General features: G+C 40.3%; 1 protein-coding gene across 1 annotated transcript in view; it reads right to left on the reverse strand.

The window, feature by feature from the left end:
* The window catches only part of FER (FER tyrosine kinase), a 176,472-nt gene that overhangs the window by 47,476 nt on the left and 104,371 nt on the right, over positions 1-24,625 (reverse strand). The window contains exons 15-16 of the mRNA XM_063129537.1: positions 20,423-20,538; positions 17,161-17,255 (exon numbers count right to left, since the gene is read on the reverse strand). Of these exons, the coding sequence (XP_062985607.1) occupies positions 17,161-17,255; positions 20,423-20,538 (211 nt within the window). The remainder of the gene's footprint in view (positions 1-17,160; positions 17,256-20,422; positions 20,539-24,625) is intronic.

Here is a 24,625-nt window from a genome sequence, read left to right on the forward strand (position 1 = left end):
AGCATTATGCTAAAGGGAGCTACCTGCCCCAGGTCTTGTCTGGCTTCATGGACGAAAGGAAGAGAAGGACTAGGTCCAGGAGGAACATCATGGAGTAGGTGTGTGTGTGTGCATGTGTATGTGTGTGTGCGTGTGTGTGTAGAAAGAGCTCAGGAAAGTGGGGCAGAGAAATTTCCAGCCAGCGTTTATGAAATTAATGGAGCACATACGGTTTTTTTTGCTTCTTATCATGCGTTGCTTTATTGCGTTACATTGTAGATGCTTTTGAGTTTCAGACCATCCTTTCGTTTACTGCATAAGCACCCTGAGAAAAAAGCATTTTATAGCAAGCAAAGTAATTGTCTGCTTCATTCTTACAGTTGGCACAGAAGGCAATCTAAGAAAGCGCAATATTTAAAGACATTTTTGTCAGTCTTCCTGTTTAACTGATTTATCTCTCTATTAAAACATGATTTCTGAACATTTATATTATGGCCTGTAAAATGTTATTTGTTCTATTCAATCATGATCTGGAAGTATTTAGGAGACTGAAAGGGTAATTTACATCACTGAAGTGCTGAGTACAAGACATAATGCCAATTGCTATTAGACCCTGATTACGCTCATTACTATGATGTGAATTAACACTTAATTGCCTATCCTTCAACAAACAAGGGATTATTTCGCTGGTAAATTCATAACTTTATATCATTTGTAGCAAAAGTTCCAGCAATTCATCTTCTTAAGGAACAGACCACGTAAATACTTCAAAGCTAAATTAAGAGGATTTTACTCCAGCCCTTCCAGTTCATATCTCTAGCTGTGCAATTTCTTTACCTCCTTCTGAAAAACAAGTTTTTATATTGCCATCATGTTGCATTTATTTGGAATACATGTTGTGAAAATACCATCTACAGTATAATAGCAAGCAGTACAAATTTGATATCGCCTATTTATATAGAATAACAACCTATATTGTTTTGAGATAGAGCTAAGTAACTCGATAACAGGAAACTAATAACATCTATCAGAAACTGAGTAGCTTGGATCCAATGTCCATGAGTGTATTTCCGCTCATGGGACAGGGCTGGCCTCCCCCTTCCCACTGTAGACCCATGAAGAATTGTTACTGAGAGTTGGGAGTCTGTCTGGAACAGTATAAGTGGTGTGTGTGTGTGTGTGTGTAGTGAATTCAGCAGGAAAAGGAAATCAAGGACCCCCCCCTTCCTTCACAAGTGGAAATGCTCTTCTGTTCGTGCAAAGGATCTCTGGATCCAGGTGAAATATTCTGTGTTTCACCACTAAAATTATTAGACACAATCTGGGAAACAGAACCACAACCCTCCCCTAGTTTTCACCAACAAGCACAAGCAGTTAAGGAAGAATGGGGCAATCTGAGTCCCAGGTTAAACATATTAATAAACCTATTGATTCAGTTTGCCCACAAAACACACATACATCACTTTTAATGAATTTATTTAAGTTTATGCATATGCAAGAAATCCATCCCTGGTGTTTCTCCTAAGTGATTTTTGTATATAATACTGTACACAAAATGCACTAACATACTATTTCCTAGTACGATTCCTAAAATGTAAGTGTGACATGAAAGTTAATTATAATTACAGTCCCACTCAGGCCACCCACAACATCCAGATAGTGCACATTAATCGGAACCTTTCATCAGCTACTGTGCCATTTAGATGGATGTGGTGTATGCATAGAATCATAGAATAGTAGAGTTGGAAGGGGCCTATATGGCCATCGAGTCCAACCCCCCCGCTCAGTGCAGTAATCCACCCCAAAGCATACTTGACAGATGGTTGTCCAGCTGCCTCTTGAATGCCTCTAGTGTGGGAGAGCGCACAACCTCCATAGGCAACTTGTTCCATTGTCGTACTGCTCTAACAGTCAGGAAGTTTTTCCTGATGTCCAGCCGGAATCTGGCTTCCTGTAACTTGAGCCCATTATTCCATGTCCCACACTCTGGGAGGATCGAGAAGAGATCCTGGTCCTCCTCTGTGTGACAACCTTTCTAATATTTGAAGAGTGCTATCATGTCTCCCCCCAGTCTTCTCTTCTTTAGGCTAAACATGCCCCGTTCTTTCAGTCTCTCTTCATAGGGCTTTGTTTCCAGACCCCTGATCATCCTGGTTGCCCTCCTCTGAACATGCTCCAGCTTGTCTGCATCCTTCTTGAAGTGTGGTGCCCAGAACTGGACGCAATACTAAAGATGAGGCCTAACCAGGGCCTAATAGAGAGGAACCAGTACCTCACGCAATTTGGAAGCTATACTTCTATTAACGCAGCCCAAAATAGCATTTGCTTTTTTTGCAGCCACATCACACTGTTGGCTCATATTCAGCTTGTGATCTACAATAGGGTGGGGTTCGTACAGGACATGGTTTAGTTCACATAGATTACAAAAATGCTGCATAATTGCAAGAGAGGCTTAGCCCCATAAATAGTGGCAGAACTGGGCAGGCCATCTAAAGCTTGGGTCAAATTCCTACATGTGTCACTCAGTTTTTGCCTTCATATTATAGAACACCTATGGATTGTACTTCTGAAAGATGTACTTCTGAGAGCCCTCCGTCTATCCTATGCCCTGCTGGTAAGAGCCAGACAGGGTGGGAGGAATGATGGAGATAATTTCATCTCCTGTTCCTCTTCAAAAATTAAAAATAATAATCAGGTAGACGAGCCCCCGAGCTCATCCTGGCTCACTTACATGCAGAGGGTGATGATAGCAATGGAGAGGCTGTAGGATGTTGTGGATCCACACCTTTTCTTTCCTCTGCATGACCACTGGAACATCCCCTTCTTGACCTCTCAGAGGTCATCTGAGTTTGCTTGGAAAAGCAGCTGCTGTGGTCCTTTCTATGGTGGCAGTAAGGGGTTGGGGGAACAGCCTGACCTCTGATTCCCCCTCCCAAGGCCGTAAGAGTGACTACAGCTTCGGGAGGAGGAATCCGCTATATTCTGTGGTCCCTGGAATGTTCTTGCCTAGGTGCATGTGAACATGTTCTGTCACTCAGGAAGTAACCTAAAAACATATTGTTCAACAACACATTTTTTCAATTAATTCTGGTTAGCTAATTTCTCTATACACAATACTCCATGAAGGTATAATTTACTCTTGACTAAACAACACAGCCGAGCCATGGTTCATGTCCAACAATAGCATAAATGCCGAGTAACCTCTACTGAGGGAGAGCTCTCAAAGAAAGTAAGATTAATCCATACTTTTAATCTGTGCCTAATGAACTGATTGATCACACTGACTAATGCATCCTCAGCACTATTAAAATTACTAACTATTCTCTTATAGACTTCATGTGCAGAATTTTCTATTAAGGTTTTTCAGCCATTCCAAATGTTCTAGCTTTCTGGGGTAAAGAGCATACAAAGCAACCTGAAATGCCATCCATGATTATTATCATCTCTGTATTTATTTTCAACAGGAGAAAATAATCATTGTTTTAAAGTTATAAAATATAGCAATATATGTTCTTAAATAATGAAAGGGTATGCAATACAATGGTATTGGAGTAGCATTTCTAAGACAATTATAAGCTGCCAAGTATATGCCAGATCATACCCAAAACAATAAAGCCCAGACGTGCAGAAAAAATTGATTTCTCAAAGTGGTGTGTATTTATTCCTCTAATATTGATCTCTTGCCTGCTCCAAAGGTAGGCTTAATATAATTTGCCATTTGGTGAAATGTGCAAAACAAAAAGCCACCCCCCCCAAAAAAAAACACAAACATAAAAAGTCATGATTAAATAGGTAAACTACTCAGTTTTTTCATGTCTCTACTTGAAAAACAAACACACTATTGCATTAAGACGTTTAGAGATTTTTAGGGGAAGCAGTTGCTTCTTCAAAGCAAGAAAGAAAATATTAAGTAAAATCACTGTTAAATGATTTTTAAAAAGAAGACAGAGCAATCAATGTAGGATATTTTGTCTATATCATTCACTTTGAATGTATGTTTTAAAATACAACCACCATAATCTACTAATAAATTATAAGTCAGTGAAACCTAATATACCCTTTCTCATGACATCATCACATGATTGGGAGTTTATGGTACAAATCCAAGCTGGCTAGGGAGTTCTGGGAGTTGTAAGACTTTTTTCCATCTAAACATGCAGAGATTTGCGCCCTTAAATTCTATGGCCAAAACCTCAATTCCATGCATTATAGGTATTTAGACTCTTTCTAGAGACTGGTACTGAAAAGTGTGGCATTTTGTTTCCTTGATTTAATTAAGGTTAAAGAACAAAATGAGTTTAGCAGGCTTGCAACTTTAAGCAAGATGACAACAGCATCCATCCACAAAATATACAACAACACAATTCTAACACAGTAAACCCTAATTTCTTGTCATTTACTTTCTTGCCCTTCCAAGTCTTGGCCAAGTCAAGCCGATCCTTCTTTGGTATCTTTACAAAGCATATGGCATTTTAGAGCTTTAATGAAACCATCAAAAGAAACGCAACTCAGGTGTTCTGTAATGCATGGTACAGCTGGCTATCACCTACAGAAGTATAAGGCAAGCAGCTGCTCTGTTGAATATTCTGACCTGGTACACTCTACATCTTCACTGGATCCCTCAACATAATGGTAACAGCTGTATCATGAAGTGCTCCATAAAGATAGGAATGAGCTATTTGCCCACCAAAAGCCATAAATTAAATTCTTGCAAGCGAACTTGCAATTAGACTTCAAAATATAGCACAGTGAATATTTTGTCAGGATATTTTGTAGCAATTTCTTTTAATTAAAAGCAAAATTCTGGGATCTGCTTTATCACTTTCATCTTTTCTTCCTAGATTGACATTCATAGTGGTGTCCTCACTTCCAAATTTTCTCAACTGCTACAAACCTGCCTAAAAATCAAGGTTCATCCCAATGATAATGCTTGAGCGTCCTATTTTACATTCCTGGCAGCAGTGTAAAACAGACAGCAGTGTTTGAAACGCATATAGGCTTATAAACTTGAAAATTAAGGTTAGCTTATTAACTTACATCTTCTGGCCCCAAAATAAGATTTTTCTTTTGTGGGGGTGCTGGTATCAATTTTGGGACCTTTTTTTCTTTCTTTTTGGAGCCTTCTGGGGTCTGTACATTTAGCAGTAGAATGGACTTCTTGCAAGTGCACAGAAAATGCCACCATGAACTAAGGAACTCTGGGACATGTGGTGCTTATTAAGAGACCATGTTTCATAAGAAGTCACACGAATCAGTAGGTTGGATCCAAATGGAGCCATGGGCAAGCAGTCAGTGTACACCCAGCCCCAAAATATCAGGTACCTCTTCCAGAAACTAGTGTTTGTGTTAATTTTGGGACTTACCTCGGAAGCGCTACATCATGGCTGCGCAAGGACCAGAACCCAGCGGAGCTGGGCACGTTCGCAAGGCCTCAATTGGATCCAACCCTTTGTGTCTCAAATAAAAAGTCCTAGAGTTTCAATAATGAAATATCATTCCATATACAGTAATAGAGAGTGACTGTGTCAGGGAAAACTCTGCGAATGCTGAATTTCAGAATGTGTTAACTGTTAAGTTAAAAAAGACCCACGGATTGGTTGCCTTTCTATGCAGTATAAAACAACATCATTAAATTACAAGTTTATGAAAGGAGAATTAACATTACAGCTCTTATTTTCCCCCAAAACCTCTCTGTCTCCCAAACTCCTTAAACCTTAACTGACATAACTCCCTTCTCACCTGTTCTACCCTGCAACTTCTCTCCTATTCTATCTCCCTGGTAACCAGCTAAATTCACACTCATTCTCACCCCTCTCTACCGCAGAATTGTTCTGAAACCTTATGAATTCCCACAGGAAAAAATTCAGGGAGAGGAGGAGGGTTGCATTACGTTTTTTAAAAAAACTACTAGGGTACAGCACGTTCCCACCCCCACCCCCACCCCCACCCCCCCCCCACCCCGGCCAAAACAATAAACAGTTCACTGAAAAATGCTGTACAAACAGGGAATTCAACTGATAACGTTTAACCCCAGCAAAGTCTATGAATAGAAAATAGACAATAGTTGTCAAACTGCTGGAGGTTACTCATCAAACATTAAACTCCTATCAATAAGCAATTTCTTACCTTTTCTAATGCAAAATCAGCACAGCCATGGCCCATTCTCAAACTGACATCTTCTGCACTGTCAAGTTTCAGATCAATCCTCTGAGCTGCTTTCTGAGTATAGGTTAAGAAGCTATCTCTTCCCACCCCCACCCCCACCCATTTCTGGTTATAATGTTGAAATGCGATTCATCTGACTCACAGTTGTGGCTGTATAATTTCTGGGGAAAACACTTATGATTGCCTTCCATTATCACTTCAAAGATTACAATTTTATGATGCACACATATCTTTCATGTTGTAAATGACAGAACTGTATGACATATTAATGTGCTTGACCCTTGCATTATCGCCAACTGTATTAACCATTGCTTCTTCTATTGGAAACACACTCTGGGCTACAAATATTTACCTTTGTATTAGAAAGGCAGAATCCAGTGATAAAATATATTAAGAATGAATTGGATATAAGTGGTTTGGATAATCATTTCATGATTTCTAAGATCAATATTTCATATGTTTTAAAAATGTTCTACTGGGTCAGAGAAAAAAGAAACGTTATTCTAATCTATGTTGGCAGAGAAGTATTTACTGATATACATGGATATATTCTAAAGCTTAAGTAACTTCAAAAACCATTTAATTTTTTTAAAAAAGATGTGAACTCTGCTTTGTATTAGGTGCTGATATTGTTTTCGCCTTGAATTGTATTATACGTTGTTTTTGTTATATAGCCTATGGCTAAAACAAATAAACCTGAACTTTAATGCTTGTGTGGAATCTTTAATGTGTGTTAGAAAATTTTAATCAGCTCCAATTTAAACTCAAGCTGCAGGCTAATTAAAAATGGAAGCTGCCCTCCACTAACATAACTTATATGATAACATATGAGGGAAGTACTCCAGGAAAGAGGATATAATGTTTCTTTTAATGATAACAAAGGACATCCCAAGTTGTCATCTTAGTAAAGATGAAAAGAGTTCCCAGCTGTGGGTGAGGGATGGTAGAACAATTATTGGCCCTTATAATCATGATTCTTATAATATGATGTGTCATGAAAGTGTCAGTGGAACCCTGGAGTTTCTTGGAATCTTATTAGGGTTTCCCTTAATTAGAAGAATCTCCCCCAACAACTCAAGAGTTCCAGGTTTGGATACGAAAGAGTACACCAGAAGTGGGCGAGCAGCCAAGAGCCAGCACACTCACTCCAGAATAAGCCATGGTTTCATCATGTGAACTGAGGCCTTAGCTAGACCTAAGGTTTATCCCGGGGTCGTCCATGCCTGCTCCCAGGATATCCTGTGTGTCATTTACATGAACAGGGATGACCCCTGGACGATCCCGGGATAAACCTTAGGTCTAGCTAAGGCCTGGGTCTCTGATCACAAGACATGACGGGCCACTGTGGGTTATTTAACCCACAGTGAGGTTGTGGTGCACGCAGCCAACATTTTGAATATGTAACACCCACTCAGGGGTTGTTATGTCGTGCATTCAGTGAAACAGCCCTCGTGTAATTTATAGCCTGTTTTAGGTTTATGTGAGGTTCATTTAACTCTTGCACAGTCCACACCTACTGGGTTCACTTAACATGACAACCCATGAGCGGGGGTTGTATATGCAATTTGATGCCTGCAGGCTCTGCTTCTCAACATGGGTTGAATAACCCACAGTGAGCTGCAGTGTGTCATCCAAACCAGGTTTATGTGTTTTACTTAAAGATATAGATGTTTTGAGTAAAAGTTGGATTTTCAACCATTGTTTGTTTGTTCCTCCATCCCAGAAATTCTAGGTGCAAACCTGAACCCATCTAAGCACCTGACAAGAGCATAATTTGAGTATCCGCAGCCTCCTCCCACATTCCATTTTAAGACTGTACTTAGATGCTAGGTTCATAGACTATCAGCTATTCCCCCTCTGCTATCTTGCCTGATGAAGACACCTGGAGAACCCAAAAGCTTGCTCAATATTTTGTGATCTTTAGTTGGACTAATAATGGTATTGCCTAAATATGAATTTTGGATTTTTCTCATGAATAACACAGCTACCTTTGCTTTTAAAAAGATATTAAATTCTGTGCAGCTTTTTGGAACATTAGCTTTATAGAGGATTCTAGGGGCTTTCTGTAACGATACAAACGGATATAAAATCCATAATGTGGCAACTCTGACTGCGTCTCCTTTTATGCATTTATCATTGTTTTGACCCTTCCAGCAACCTTGGAAGAGTCATGGGTGCTGTATGCCCACACTTCTTTTGAAATCCCAGCTACAAGACAAGTCCACACAGTAAGAAACAGCTTCATGAAACGAATCAAATATAAGAGCTGAGGAGCCAAAGGGACATCCATGGGATTATGACTGACTGCCTCTAAGGTACCATGTCTACTGAACAAGAACGTAAGAAAACACAACATCTGAGCAACGCTCTCCTTGCTCCAAATACTATACTGCATTGATTTGAATAGCAGGTTTCTGTAAATTCTGTGATTATCAGTCCTAAGTATTATGTATTCGGAACCATTTTCTGAACAGAAGACAATCCTAATATTGATCCAGCTAATTTTTCCATTTTGCTAAGAACATTGCCCACGCTTTATTCTGCTTGGTGGGTTAAGCGTGTCTGCTTCACATCCAGACAAATGGTACAATGATTCATGGGATTTTACTCTGCCTAGCTGTAACAGATAACCATGTATTTGAAACAAATAATGGTCTAAAAATGCTCCAGAGTCCTCTTCTCATGTACTGTCTGACCGGTCATTTTGTTTGACAGAGCACAAAGGAAATCTCTCTCAGCAGAATCACACATTTCTTTACAGACAGGAATATGAACTTCTTCTGCTTCCTAATCTGAGAGTGCTGGAGTGGTGATTCAATTATACACTGGGTGAAGGGCATCTAGTTCTGCTACTATGTGTGCTTTTTGTCTTAGCATGTGAATATTTTGGTTTTCCTATAGTAAGTATTACCTAGTTCAGGGGTGGGAAGACTTCAGGCTCAGCAGATCTACTTTGGATTTTTAGTAGAACCCCAAGATCTACCAGCCAGAACCAGATGCTGGATTCACACAACACACTAACCCACCCAGTGTGGGTAGTTATTGAACCATGGGTTATCGTGTTGTCTGAATGCAGCGCATTTTCCTCAGGGTTGCTCATTAACTATGCAGTGTGGCTTGTTAACTACCCTGAACAACCCAACAACAAGCCATGGGTTCTCAAGGTGGCTTTTTTGAGAGAAATAAGACACCTTGCATGGCTAACAAACCACCCTGTGGAAAATGCACTGCATTCAGACGACAAGCTAACCCACGTGAACCCAGCCACAAACTGAGAATTAAAGAACAGGTTGCTGGGGAGCACATTCTGAGCCTAGGAATTTATTTTCAATACCAGAACTGAACTGAGCCCTTTCACACAGAAGTCCACTCTTGGTTGCGCCAAGCTTCTTTCATTTCAAGCAGCCTAACTTAGGTGTGAAAAGGTCATTTTCTTGTTGCTATTGTTAAACAACTGGGAGTTAGAAACGCTTGCCGATCTACTGCAAATCACCCAGAGAACTACCAGAAGATCCCAGTCTACCTTCTCAAGTCCTCATTAGTTGCCAAAGGTATGAGAAAGGGTACATTTTAGTGTGCTATTATTACAGAGACACAGAACATGGCAAACAGATTTCAAGTGACATTTTCAACACCAAATCACATGGCAGTCTCCTTTGTAGGAAATAAAATCTGACTTGATGCGTGCAACAGCCAGTACCATTTGTCTGTCAGAACAATAACATCTATATTTTATCGCCTCAGTAAAGTGTATCACAAATTCCCTTAATAGGCTTGTAGGCTCTGGCATCACTTGAGGGTAAATGACACCCAATGGAACATCGCTCTTGACTTTGCTCTGTGAACTATGTCTCAAGATGGGAATAGGGAATTGAAACAGGCCCTGGACTACTGTATTTACTCTTAATGAATTTTTCAGAAACTGAGATCTCTCTCTTGGGGAGGAAAAAGTCATTTTTACTCTAAATCTCTGGACATTAAGCAACTCCGCTTAACTCTGATACTGAATTGGCTCATGAGGATAGGAGTCCAGACTGTCATACCCAAGTTTGGGTTTGGTGTTTTTTTTTGCCTTTCACCACTAAGAGAGTAAACGAAGCTATAGCTTCATGGAGGAGAGCCTGGATTCAGTGTGCGTGTGTGTGAAAAAGAGAGATATTAGGCCATTAGCTCCAATATCTAGAGGGGCTGGATAGGTACTAATCATTTCCCACCACAGGTAGCAGAGTGAGAATGCACAGAGAATACAGGCTGCTGGGGATTTCTCCGCCCCCCCCCCCACCAACTACATGTACTTCCTGCTGCTGCTTCGCTCACTTGTCCAAAGCATAAACAAGAAATAATACCACTAAAATGCAATCCAACAACATTATTACAGGAATCTGGTAGAGTAGTAGCTTTCTTCCCCCCAATCCCCGCCCCCGCTCAGCCCCCATTTGCGCATGGAAAACCTCAAAGCCATTTCCATTAACATAATGACATTTTCTGAAGCAGCTGGGTCTGGCAGCAGTCTGCTGCAGACAGAAGGGAGCGAAGATAGGAGGAAAACCTTCTGAGTTTGACAATGCTGGGAGCCTGAAGGTATTAAGAAGGGGTTCAGAAGTGACTGAATCTATTCTAAGCCACCTAGCACTGTTAATCTGCACAAGGATATCTTTAACTAATGCGTCTCGATCTTGGGAACTCTGTAGTTACAGACTCCAGCAAAGGATAGTCATAAAGTTTAAGTTACCCCCAAAAGCCTTACCCCTATTCATTCCCCCTCCCACCGCCTTCAAAGACACATTGACCCTGTTCAGACACATGCTAAGCCAGGGTGGTTAAGCATTTTGAGCTACACATTACGGCTTAGCATGTTGTGTGAACCATTCCTAGCCATGGGGGCTACATAACCACAGTTTAAGTACACTTACTAGCCATTTACTGCAAAAGTCTTGGCAACCTAACCATGGCTCAGCGTGTTGTCTGAACAGTCCCATATACTACCAGAGAGGGCAGCTTTACTTGGTTGAAACTCTGCTCCTACTACTGGTACCACCATCACTTGGAGTCATTTTGCTCTCAGAATGTGGTCCAATTCACTCATGGCACTCTCTGGTTAAATCACTGCAGGGATTCAGCTTTACCACCAAACAGTGTCATAAATACATAAATGAATTTTTAAAAAATTGACCCTTGCTGCTTAGTGGCAATTTTGGGAATGTCTGTTTGAAAGAGAGACGACTTATTGTCCTCATTTGTCAGTCACTCTTCACCAGCCTTGTCAGTCACTCTTCGCCAGCCTTGCCCAACCTGGTGCCCTCCAGTTGTTTTGGACTACAAGTCCCATCATCCCTGAACACTGGCCCTGCTGGCCAGGGCTGATAGGAAAACATCTGGTGACACCAGGTTGGAAAAGTCTACTTCACAGAAATGAATGAGTTATCTAGAAAGACATTCTATCCATATTAACTCAACACATTCAGATTGTGGTTAATACCTAAAGATAATATATCTGGTTGGCACAGGAAAGGCACCATCAAGTAAAGAAGCCACCTCATCACTTGAATAGGGGGTGCTGACCTATTTCTGGAGTAACATATCTTACACAAAACACACTGGAAGAATAAACACCTTCTGATCAGTCAAGAACAAATTATCAGGGATCAGACAATCACAGTGGGTGGGTGTGAAGTCATTGTGGCTTCTCCCCACGCTCTGCACATGCTATGCAAGTGTCCATTGTTTACATAATTGCCGGGTTCACACAACACACCAACCCAAACTGCAGAGCAGGTAATTATGTAAACAACAGGTATGTGCGGGGAACACATGGGGGCAGGGGGAGAAGCCACAATGTTTCTTTTCCTCCTGCGATTGTCCAAACACAAACTATTGGTGAAAGCAAAAAAAAATTGCAGTTCTTTCGCTAAACTGGCTGCGGAAGCCACCTTGCTTTGAGAGTTACTTAACATTGTACAAGTATGACTAAGCAGTGCACAAACTTCTATATACTAATTTTGATCCCCCACCCATTTTATGCTAATGGAAAGCACTTCTAAGTTCTAGAATAATCAGTCCCTGTGTGGCTTAAATTGAAATCTCAATTTTCAGAGGGTTGCAAGTAGGCTAAAATTGTTGTGAACCACTCAGAGAACATCACCTATTGGGTGGTATAGAAATGTAATAAATAAATAAATACAGTTCTCTTTTTAAAGAATGAATCCAGAAAAGCCATCTCTCAGTTCAGCTACCAAGGTTTTAAAGAGTGGGGAATCCATGAACACATATATGCCCCATTAGATTTCAGGCTTTTGCTTGTTGGTCTGCAAGCTTCTCCTAGATGTTAGCTAAACTACTGTGATGACGCAAAAACATGGAGATGTGGATGTTGGAACTGGGAGAGAGAGGCTGAAATGACGCTCCAAATGTCATCAATAAGAGGACAAAAGAGAAGAGGCGCAAGAAGCAGCAGATGTAGGGAATCAAGGAGTCTAGAAAAAAAGGAATAAAGGAAGTAGGAGCCAACAGGTGGTTCCAATGGAGAACAGAATAGCAAGAGAAATGGGGACCTGTATTTATTGATTTATCTATTTGACTTGTATCACGCCTTTCTACCAAAAAATGGAACTTTATACGTGTGCATATAAGGCTGAAGATGCAGATCCCCAAGCCCTATCATATCATTGGCTAAGCTTCACTGATGTCACAATGTTCCAGGGTTGTAGCAGCTCTTGATAGGAGGACATGCACAAGAGGCCAGGAGAGCTTCTTGAAAATCCTGAAGGTTGGCATCACTGGGTGAAAAACTGTTTGGGAAAGGACCTCAGCAAATGTGTGGGGTGGTTGCCAAGCCAGGTGAAGGACTAAAACAAACTTTTCTACCATTTCCCCAAGGCTTCCAATTTCTCATTTGCTACAGAAATCATTAGTATTATGGATTCAATAGTTTTGGCTTTGGGTTAAAAAAGAAAAGAGTTGTTGACCAGGAGCCATTTTTTTTCTTTTTAGATCAGTCCTTTTTACTCTATCCTCTCAGGAAAAATAAGCCGTGGTATAATCTAATCGCCTAGCCAGAGGAGAATGATAAAAATGTCAATACAGTTTCTTGTGTAGTATACTAACAAGCTTTGAACTTATATAATGTGCAAATTAAAGGACCTGGCTCCCATTTCAAACGATTAATGTGTATTCACCGTGATAATAAGTGGTCAGCTTATGCTCTCCCTTCCTCATTTGTTTTGGAATATTAGGCATGAAATGAAACATTAGAGCAACGAAACAACACATTATGGAATACCATTTTAAAGTATCCACAAATGTCTAATGCAGCATCAGCAATATTTTGATGGATGAAATCAAAAGGAATAAGCTTTGAAATATTAAAGTCATAAAAAGCACCCTGGCATGAATTTTATAGCTATAGGCTGACACTAAAAAACAAGCCAGTGATTTAGTAGGGACTGAATCCATATTAAACCTTACAAAAACCATACGCATCTAAAAGCAACAAATTAAGAACTGATTTATGCTATTGGTTCCCAGCTAAGGATACAGCAGAAAAAAATGGCTTCAAATGTAGATCCCTTTTAGGGATCCCCAATTTGTCATCCATTGAAGAAAGGTTACTTTTCCTGCCCAATCCGCTGCAGTACTTCTACTATATCATAGTAAAAGAAAGGAGGAAAAGAAAATTGTGGTGCAGGTCCCCCAACTCACATGGATTCCTCCAGAGGGTTTACGACCTTATATGACCCTCGGCTTGCAGCAGCTCCTGGTTACTGCGGCTCTGACAGACCATCTGAATCATTCATCGTGAGCAGAATTTTGTCTGGCCTCATTCAACACACATTTATGGTTGCAGCAGTGAGCAAAATGGCAACTTTTACTTGTAGAAAAAGATTGAGATGATCTATTTGCCATAAATAAGGGGGAAATGCAACTGCTGGAAAGCAGTCGTGGACTTATGATGCTAAAAGGGAATGTTAAGAAGAGAAACAGTAACTGCCTGGCAAGTGATCCAAACTGCCTGGCAAGTGATCCAGCTACTGGATTATCCCTTTGCTATCCAAACATTGGATCTTCCTGAATGGGATTGGAAGAGAAGGAGCTGCCTCCTCACCTCCACCCTTCCCCAGGTTTCTTTCTATCATCTGCCTGTGAAAGCAGTTGCATCCCTAGCATTTGCGACTCCCTAGTTCACTCCTTATTCAACTCTTTCCCCAGTTTCAGGCCTGCCTCAAATTTCCTGGATGCAATCTTTATATCTTTGTGCTTGCTTCTACATCATCATACCTGATCTAATCTTGATTTTTTTAAAAAAATCTAGTGGATCAACATGGCTGCAAAAATTTTGTTAATACATCACTTCTTTTTAACGTTTTATTTTTCATTGCAAAATCATTAATTATCTCCCATGATAGCCAGACATGGCAGCGTGTGTACACTAGACATTTAATCACATATATTTTGGGCCTGTGAATCCTTTCAGCAGCACTGTCTCCCACTGTCTCTGGGACCAATGTCCCTAATTATTAAGGTGCCTTGCCTCTTCTACTAGCTGTCTCTCCTGCCTATGCACAAGTTTATGTACGCACTAACTGCCTATGCACTACCAGACTGGGACTTGTAGTTTTTGAGAAAATATGTCACACAGGGAAATACAAACTGCTCTGTCTTTCAAAATACAAGGCCTAGTTTAACTGCACAAGCACACCACTGGTCAGTTTGCACATTACAGCACACCAGTTTTGTAAAAGAATCTGGGTTATCATGAGCAAGCCAGCATGTTAGTGAGCACATCCCAATCGCTCCCACTTGGCTCCTCCTGCCAGTGGGAGTGGCCAAACAAGCCAGATATTCTCTGTCCCTGGCTTGGTTAATGCCGCATCCAAACCAGGAACCCTGGCTTGTCTCTCCCCAACAAGACAGAGTCATAACCCAGGGTTTGTTCATGGGCTACAATTTGGGCATGTGTTTCGAGAGACATGCCAGAGTTCCCAGTTTGGATGCTATTCTAAACACTCCCAGTGACAGAGAATCCTTGGTTTGTTTAGCTGTTCCCACTGACTGGAGGAATGAAGTAGGAGTGATAATGCGAGCCTCATGCATTAGTATCCTGGCTCGCTCACAATAGTGCAGCCACTCTCTGTCTAGAAAACTCACTTACAAGAATGTTGTGTGTTTTGCTCTAAGACTGCTTCTGAATAGCTCCAGCAAAATTCACACATTCTGGACAACAGATAGAGGAAAATGAGTTTCTATAAATATCCTCAAACATTTTAGTATCAATGATTTTTCTTTGTGGTGATGAGGTTGTATCCTGCCCCCACCTGGTTCTCTGGACCTTCGTATACTGTTCCCTCCCCATGTTTGGACTCAAACCTTAAGCCCTGTAGAGATCTTTCAGAGTCTCCTCTCTGATTAGCTCCCTTGTGCTTCAATTCCTGATCTCCTCTGCCCTTTTCCTCAAGCCACTTTCTATTCCTCTTCCTTGCCTCTGGGTTCCCTGCCCCTTAGTTTTCCAACATACTGGGACTTTTTTTTCATGTTCCAGTCTGCCCCTCTGTGAAGTTTTGATCCAGCCAAACTGAAAAACTTCTCTTCTCAGGAGCTGGACTGAAAACCATTCAGTTCCATGAACAACCGGACATCCCATGCCATCACACCAGCTCAGCCAATCAGTGCCTGAAGCTTTATTGACACCAGCACAATACAGTATAGATTGAAATGACAAGGTGTTTAACTCTCAAACTGCTCTCCACGCTTCTTTTGATTTATTCAAATTATTTTACTCGGCTGTCAAGTCTCATTTACACCATTGGGATGAGACACAGAAACGCAAAAAGCAATAATTCAAGTCTAATGTCTTGCTGGAGAGCACTATAGAAGAACTACTAGCCAGAATCGCTGGAAGGCTGGAGAAGGCAACTTACACCATTGCCACTCCCCAGCTCTTTGGAATAAAGCAAGACCAGTAGTGGGGCAGTTGAGTTCGCTATTTATTTATTTTAATTGTCAATTTTGGCCTTGCTTTTTGAATTTGAACACATCAGGTCATTGTAACATTGTGTTATCTGAACTGGTTTGATTTTTATTTTATTTTTTGGTAGTCAATTGTTTTGCTGATGATACTGTATTTGATATTTATTGTGTGCTGGTTTGAGCACACTCTCTTGTGGAAATACAGCACAAAAACAAAAAAGTAAACTCTCTCTGGCAACCAAAGCTTGATGCATTCAAATTCTACAAACATTTAACCCATGGTACAATGCAACACTGGTTTTACCCCAAAGAACTATATGAAAAATTCATCTTGTGAGCTGAAGCGCTCTATATTCTCTGTCTGAATACTTCCAACCCCACCCAGAGTCTTTTTCTTAGCAAAAGTGGAGCAACACATCCTCTATAGCTTTGCCTGCATGAATTTTGTTTGCAAAAGAGACACCTACTTCAATAACGGTTGAAGCAATAGACCCACACTCCCATAACATCTAACCAGCTGTATCATGCAAAGTAGGGCGGAGGGCATTGCAAACACAGACTATTTAAACCAGTTAAAAAAACATTCATGCATGGAAAACAATACATGGAAAGTATCCATAAGCAATCTTTTACCATACAGCCTATGCCTTACTGAGAATACCCCAACCCATTTATATGAAAATTGCTTACTATTACTTTATTTAAAATGTATTGTAGTAGAAGGTGGGGTGTTTTTCCCCCTCTTTGCATATGTATTCAATATACAGAATGAATATGGAAAAGCAGTTGTTACATATATCCCCATGATTCAGACAGATTTATAATGGGACATGCCTGGGAGCTATCACTTTGATACTGTCTCCACCTGCTGGCAAAACCAAAATAACCCTATGATTCTGAAATAGCCGAGAGAGTTTTACCAAGCCCTAAAGAGCACTCTTTTAAAATAAAAGAAATGTCAATGAAAGGTACAAAGTGTATGTCCAAACAAACAAACAACAACAAGGAAATAGACAACTGGGCACAAAATATATATTGTAAAATAATAATTACCTGGGACAAGTTCCATAACAATATAAATAGGCTGCCTTTGAGTGCATACTCCTATAAGCTTTACAATATTCGGATGATCATATTGTTTGAGTATTCTGTAAAGGGTGGAAAGATTTAATCACATCAATATTGTATAAACTTGATTTTATTTAAAGAGAAAAAACAGAATAACCTATTGTTATGGGTGTGATTCAGTTTAACTAAAATATATTTCACTAAAATATTAAAGAAGCATTTTACAAAACAGAAATCACTTCGCTCTAATAAAATGAGAAAACAGTTTAACCAAGTGCCATTTGTTTTCATCAACACCTATTAGACACAAGTAAATGCAAGTAAAAAATAGTAGAAAGCAGGTTTATTTAAAACATACAGGTCTTTACAACAGCCAAAGCCCTAGAGCAGATATTTTCTACTTCTAAAAAATCTGTTCCTTCCATCATTTTAACTTTCATCACTATTCACTTTTAAGATGTGAACAGCGAAAAATAACATTTCAAATATGCTCATTCACAAATAAGCCATGGTATAATCCAACTCTTTACTTGGGTATGGAAAGCTCAGGTGTGAATGTCAGCACAGCTTATGGTTGTATGACCCAAAGGAAAAAATGGAGTGGCAGACCTTAACCTGGAAATGGAAAGCAGCCATTTATTATACAAAATATTTGCCCAATACGTTTTAAGCTGTGGTCTTCATCAGGTACATAGCGCAACAATTAATATAACTTACTAAAATGCTATTTGTTAGAATGAGGATGAGGAACTACTGCATATGTCACATGGGGTTCCCCCTCTGACCCGCCAACTTCTTCTCTAGGTTACAGCAGCTGATTAGAGATAAGAGCTTTACCTGCTGCATAACAAGAAAAGGAGCAATTGTCACTGTGCAGCAGGGAAATGCTCATATCTCCAATCCCTGCAGGAGAGAGGGGGTGGAGCCTGGGGAGGAAGCTGCTAAATGATTCATGTGGAACCTTTACTCCATGCCTTCTGCATAACCCTTTCATTTGGAAGAGCAAAGGAACCATAACCCAAATACTAAAGATTTGAAGAAAAGTTCAAGGCTGAGAGGAATTGGGCAGAACTCAATCAATTCTTCTACTACCTATCATTTACCCCATTCAGACAACACACTAAACCATGCTGCTTAACCACAAAATGGTTCCATTAACCATTTTGTGGTTAAGCAGCATGGTTTAGCGTGTTGTCTGAATGGGGCTATTCTGTAGTTTGCTTCGGCATGGGCAAGAGTCAAACTCAAATTCACTCAAATTTATACTCGCAATAACTCTGTAAAGCATATTTTGCTAAGTTTCATGATTGAGCTGCGCCTCATCTTGATGACCATGGGAGGAAAGCACATTGCTCTTATTCTCTACAGTACAATTAAATCAGCTCTGCTCCATCCAAAGTTACACAAACTAACGCGGCAGATCTCAATTTTAATAAACTGGAGATGTACAGCTATGTAGTAGTAGTAAAGCTTTATTATTTCAACCAATGGTTACAACAAGTATAATAAAAACAATGCTAAAACACATCATACATTCTGCAAGGTCAGAAATTTTGCTTTATACATTTGGACTGTAAGAGCGAAGTTGGCCAATGCCAATACGACAGTCTTGTTATTGCATTTAAACAAAAAGTATATGCTTTCTGAATCGGACCAGCTGGATTTATTCTCAAAAAAACAATCTAAATATTTAGAACAAAATTGAGAATAGATAGGGAAGTAGAACAAATAATGAGGCCATTCCTCCACTTTGCCACTATGCAACGGCAGAAGAATAAAAAAACTCCTTGTTTGCAAGTCCAGAAATGCAGAGTGCTGGATATGTGGAAACGTTCCAAAGGAAAAAAAATGTATTGGAACAGAGGCAATGATTGAAGAGGGGGAAATGGGGTGATATTCCTTGACAAAGCAAAAATCTCAAGTAATACAGGGCAAGATCTGAAGGTTCCCTGTGACAGCACTCCACCACCCCAATTTTGCCCCATTCCAGAAAATGGAATAATAGCTTCCACTCCCTACCCCCATTATGCCCACAGTTCCACGAAAAAGCAAAAATCCCAAGGTGGGATCTGAAGGTTTGTTACTTGCCCCCTCTCCTTCTATGTTGTATGAATGGGAAGGAACTAATGCAGCTGATCTCTGTTTTTATTTACTGGAGATGCACAGCTGCACAACAGCAAAGTAAAGAATAAAAGCTCCCTCCACTAATATGCAGATTTCGTAGATAGGAGTGAACTAATACAGCATAAGAGAAGCTAATTAACACAAAATCAGAGAAGTTAAGTAGACAGCAATATGGAAGCACCTAATTACAGCTTTCAATGGAATGGGAAAAGGAGTAATGTCACGGCCAGGTCACAGGTATGCCTAGGATTTAATGTGGAGGAACAGGGGCACATTGCAGAGCAAGTGCACTAAAAAGAACACAGTAAAACAGCTGTGTTGATACTGCGATTTTTCTAGGTGGAAGCAGTCATGTGTGCACTGGCCATGACGTCATCTGTTACAAAGCTGCAGGAAAAACTCCGTGAAGACGGTCTCCAGGAACATGAAAACCAAGTCACATACACATGTGAAAATCCAGCTACGATACCACACAAAGCCATACATGAAAATTATAGCTGGGTATAAACCTAGAGAGGCATTAAGTGTCATGGAAGATTTCTGCATGGTTCTACTTCCATATTTAAAAGAATAGCAAATGTTTAAACATGAGCTAATTCAGCCTCAGTAAGAATCAATATGGAATAACTTCCATAGTTGCTGATTTCTCAGCAAAAAACCAGTAAATTCAATTCAGTCCAAGATATTTTCAAGAGTAAGAGAGTTTCTGAATTCTGGTCATTACTACAGCAATGACATTGTGCAGCGCAAGCTACTATTTTGGCAGTAAGTTAATCTAACATGAAACATTTTGCAGTGCATATATACTAATTTATATACGATGCATACTTATTTTCACTTTCATTACCATAGTGGATTGCCTTCGTACAACATACTCCTCCCAAAAGAGATATTTCTTCCAGAGAGGATTCATTCAAATGATATTGGGATGGGTGGGGGGGGAGTCCTCCACCATCATCCATCTGACAACAACAACACTGATCATTTGAAATAAGTTTGAGGTGGAAAGTACGGAGAAGTTTCAGCCAACCTAGTAAATGAGATCTATTTTAAAACTACATCTACATTTAGGTATATCTAATGGATCCCAAGTGCATATTTTATTTCAATTTGCACCACTCACCTGGCTTCTGATAAAAATTTTATTTTCAGCTCCTGAGGAAGGTCTTCTTTGCACGTTTTTACAGCAACAGGGGTTTTATCTTTTAATGTTCCCTTATACACTTCACCAAAATTACCCTGAAATTGCAGATTTTACAAGTTGTAAATAAACAAAGGTAGTGGTGACATGAACAAAAGTTCCACAGTACCAAAAACAACGACAAAGTATCACAACATGGTTGTGTCAGTGAGGAATATTTATATATAAGCTTACACATGAGTTACCAAAAGAGATGCACTTTTTAAACTCAAGAAATACAGTTTTACAATTTTAAAAAGATGATAAAATACAGAGATCAAGGTTTCAGTAGAACACCATCTTTATATAATGAATGTTTAATGTCTTATAGTTTGAATGACCCATTATGTGTGAACAGCCCAAGGACATTTTTGGGTGTGTGTTTTTGTAATGGGTGGTAAACCAATGATGAGAATAAGTAAAATATTAATTTGTTTGATGGACATGAGGGATAAGATCTTCTTGGTGGTGGGTTCCATGCATGTGAAATTCTATTCTAACTAAAGTACCTCATGGCCTCATTATTACAGGCCTTTAAGTATGCAACCCTACATACACCTACCTATGAGTATGCCCCACTGAATTCAGTGAGACTTCTGAGTATATATGTATAGAATTGTACTACAAGCATCCTTAAAAGCCCAAACTACCTTTTCTTTAAAAAGATACTATTGTACTGCTGGTTTCCTTTGGTGACAAAACAATTTTAACCTATTAATGTTACTGTTATTTTGCTGGGCTGTCTGTTATTGTTTTTGATACTGCTGTTTTATTGCTCTTTTATTATTAATTCCACCATTGTTTTATGGTTAACTTTCAGTGTTCATTCCATTTTTATATGTTGAAAGTCACCTCATAAGAGTTTGACCCTCAAAAGGAAACCTAGAAATATCTTAAACAAATATAATTTCATTCCTGCTTTACCTCACTTTAATCATCCAATGTGAGGAAGGCAACACTGCAGTATCTCTCAAAGAGCCTGGTAGAAGAGGAACAGAAATGCACCCAAGTAAACCAGACCTCCCACCACCCCTCGACCTACTGCACCTGGTTGCCTTCCTTCCAATGTCTTGGCTTGCCTAATATAGCTCCCTTCCTTTCAATGCCTTTCCTTCTCTCTAACCTGCAGAGTAAAGCCCAGGCTCCTTTTCATGACGGGAGGCTGGGGGAGTGTGCAACTAGCCAAATCACCTGGCTACTCCTTACAGGGGGAAATGGGAGACACTTCCTGCTGCTGGGAAAATGGAAGGGTGAAGTGCCTAGCTTCATTTTGCTGATCCTAGCCCTCCTAAATAACCTCTATGCAGACTGTAAGGCAAGGGTAGGTAATGTGGTGTCCTCCAGGGGTTCAACCCAATGCTAATTCTACATAGAGTCAACCTATTGAAATAAATGGGAGTTAACTTAGTTGTAACTAACTCAAATTTCATTCATTTCAATTGGACTAACATCGGATATTAGCAATTGCTTTGAACTACAAGCCCCACAAGCCCCAGTCACCATGGACAGTGGTCAGGGATTATGGGGATTGTAGTCCAGAAACATCTGGAAAGCACCAAGTTGCCTATCTCTTCCATAAACTTTTGTTCAGGGTCTTGTCATTTGGTTGCGGTTTACTGGGAGAGTCTCATTTAGAACTGTCATGGTGTAACCTTTTCCAGCAGCTCTACTCCTCCCTCCTCCCTGGGACCCTTCTAAGGAGCTGCTGCCTAGAAGCTGGCTGCCTTTGGGCAATGGTGCAGCTAGGCCAGGGATCTCACAGCCAGCAGGGGGGCGGGGCAAAGGGCAGGTGATGGGGCAAGCAGCCATCAGGTCCAGCATCAGCACTGGCTTAGCATGGACATGCCAAGATGCTGTTCACTATATTTTTTATAGTCCTATGACTATAAATATATATATATATTCATAGGATGGCTGGCTGGGAATGTACATGGTTTCAGATGTTAATTTTATTATTTTTCCTGGTACAGCAGGGACCAAGAATCCTTAACACCCAGATTTTTCATCTGTGTTAAATATTCTGTATTTATTGGTGACAAATGGGAAGCTGCCACCAATTAAATTTAAGGTAAGCAGTCTGCTATTAGAAGTTTGGGATATTCTGCCATTAGGGCTACTTAATAATCTACACTCAACAGAAATAGTGCCACTTATAGTTTCCATGTCACTTCTTGGACAATTTTGCAGAATAGCTGGTGGTGGGAGATAGGGGCTTGACATTGAAGAGGCATCAGCTAAGCTGTCAATTGCTCCTCACCCAATTTTCACATATTTCATTTTATACCCAGGTCTGCCTGACGGTCCTAATATCAGGCTAGAATATAGGACTTATAAAAATAACCAGATTTTCAGTTTTTCAGGAGTCTTGGTAAAACTGTTTTTACTGAGATTTGCCACAGGACACAGAATAATTAGGTAGGAGAGTTGAAATGATGCAACCTGAACTAATATAATCACACCATGAAATCACTTTAATCTAAGCAATTCTAGCCTCGAGGTATATGATCCGGTTTTGCCCAAGGCTGAAGAAGCAGCATATTGTGGGAAAGGGCATCAACAACATGGTGTTGTGTCTCTGATTGCCTCTGCTTGGGATAGAGGAGAAAGGCTGAACCGCTAAGCCTGAGAAAGTTTGGGGAGGAGCCCTTCACAGGAGCTGGCCTCATTCAGGCATCAGCAGCACAATATAAAGAAAGCCTCAGATGCTGGGGAGGGGTTTGCTGGAAGCAATTGTTATTCTTCCTTGCCTTTGCCCTTGAACCTTGCCAACCAGCTCCTGAACCTTGCCTGGACCTAACCTGACCTTGGACCGGACTTTGACTACGCTTTGACGCTTTCCTGATTCCAGTATAGTTGACCCGGTTTTGGACAGATACTTCAGCTTTTGACTACTGACTGTTTATTGACATTTCCCATCTGCTTATCTCTGTAACATTGGTGATTTATGACACATGGGTTGCTTTGGTTTCTCCCCCCCCCCCCCACTACTTGGGTCTAATACGCATGCGATTCCAATGGCACGAGAGCCAGAGAAGTGCCATTCCTTCCCATATCGTTCAGATAACATGAGAAGGCCTAAGTCATGCTGGAGAAGCACACAGTACAACTCCTCCCACGCCAGCACCAATCCTCAAAAATTCGGCTAACTCTTGTATAGGAAAGGATCACAGCATGGACACTCCCCAGGAACCTCACCTCTCCCTGGTGAGACTACGCCGAGTAACAAAGATACCAAGCCCTAATCTTATGAACCTCTTCCAAAACAGAGAGAACACACTCTTACAAAGCTGCAAAACCAGCCCAAGAAAATGAAATCCAATGATAACAGATCTTTTAGTTCTGTTTTTCCCCCAGCAGGAGTGTATGTGGCTAAATCTTAAAGCTGCCCGATGTAACTGGGTATGGGATTTTTTCCTTAAGTGAAGTACGTACAGCCAAAACATACTGGGAAAACTCCTTTTGAAAATAATAAAGAAAATCTTTTAAATCACCACCACACAAACCTGCACATGAATATCCAGACTAATATGGAAAGCAGAAAACACCAGGGAGACACACAAGTTAAAAGAGGAGAAGATAAAACGAATAGATAGGTTGCTGCCATTAAGAACTCTTCAGTTTATTTCTGGTAAGATCTCTCTCTCTCTCTCTCTCTCTCTCTCTCTCTCTCTCTCTCTCTCTCTCTCTCTCACACACACACACACACACACACGACGAATATTCTAGTATTTTCAAACAATGCAACTGGTAATTTATAAAAACTCTGAGTCCTGCAAGATTGCCTCCTCCATGTGTGTGTTTATATTATCTAGTGCAGGGGTTCTTAACCTGGGGTCCATGGACCTCCAAGAGGTCCATGGATGGGCTTCAGGGGGTCCGTGAAAGTCAAATAAATTTATTCATACTTTGTGTATGTTATACACTGTATGAGGCAATCAATTTTCAATAAAATAAAGTATATTCATTGCATGCAAAGTTGTGTTTATGTGCTTATGTGCATTTTTCTAGGGAGGGGGTCCACAGCTTTCACCAGATTTTCAAAGAGGTCTGTGACTCAAAAAAGGTTAAGAACCACTGATCTAGTGTCTGCTCAGCCTCGCTTCTTTCAGTCAAGTGAAATCTAGATGGCATGGAGCAGGGCCTTCT

The sequence above is a fragment of the Elgaria multicarinata genome, chromosome 6, assembly GCF_023053635.1.
Source record: "Elgaria multicarinata webbii isolate HBS135686 ecotype San Diego chromosome 6, rElgMul1.1.pri, whole genome shotgun sequence".
Taxonomy (NCBI): domain Eukaryota; kingdom Metazoa; phylum Chordata; class Lepidosauria; order Squamata; family Anguidae; genus Elgaria; species Elgaria multicarinata.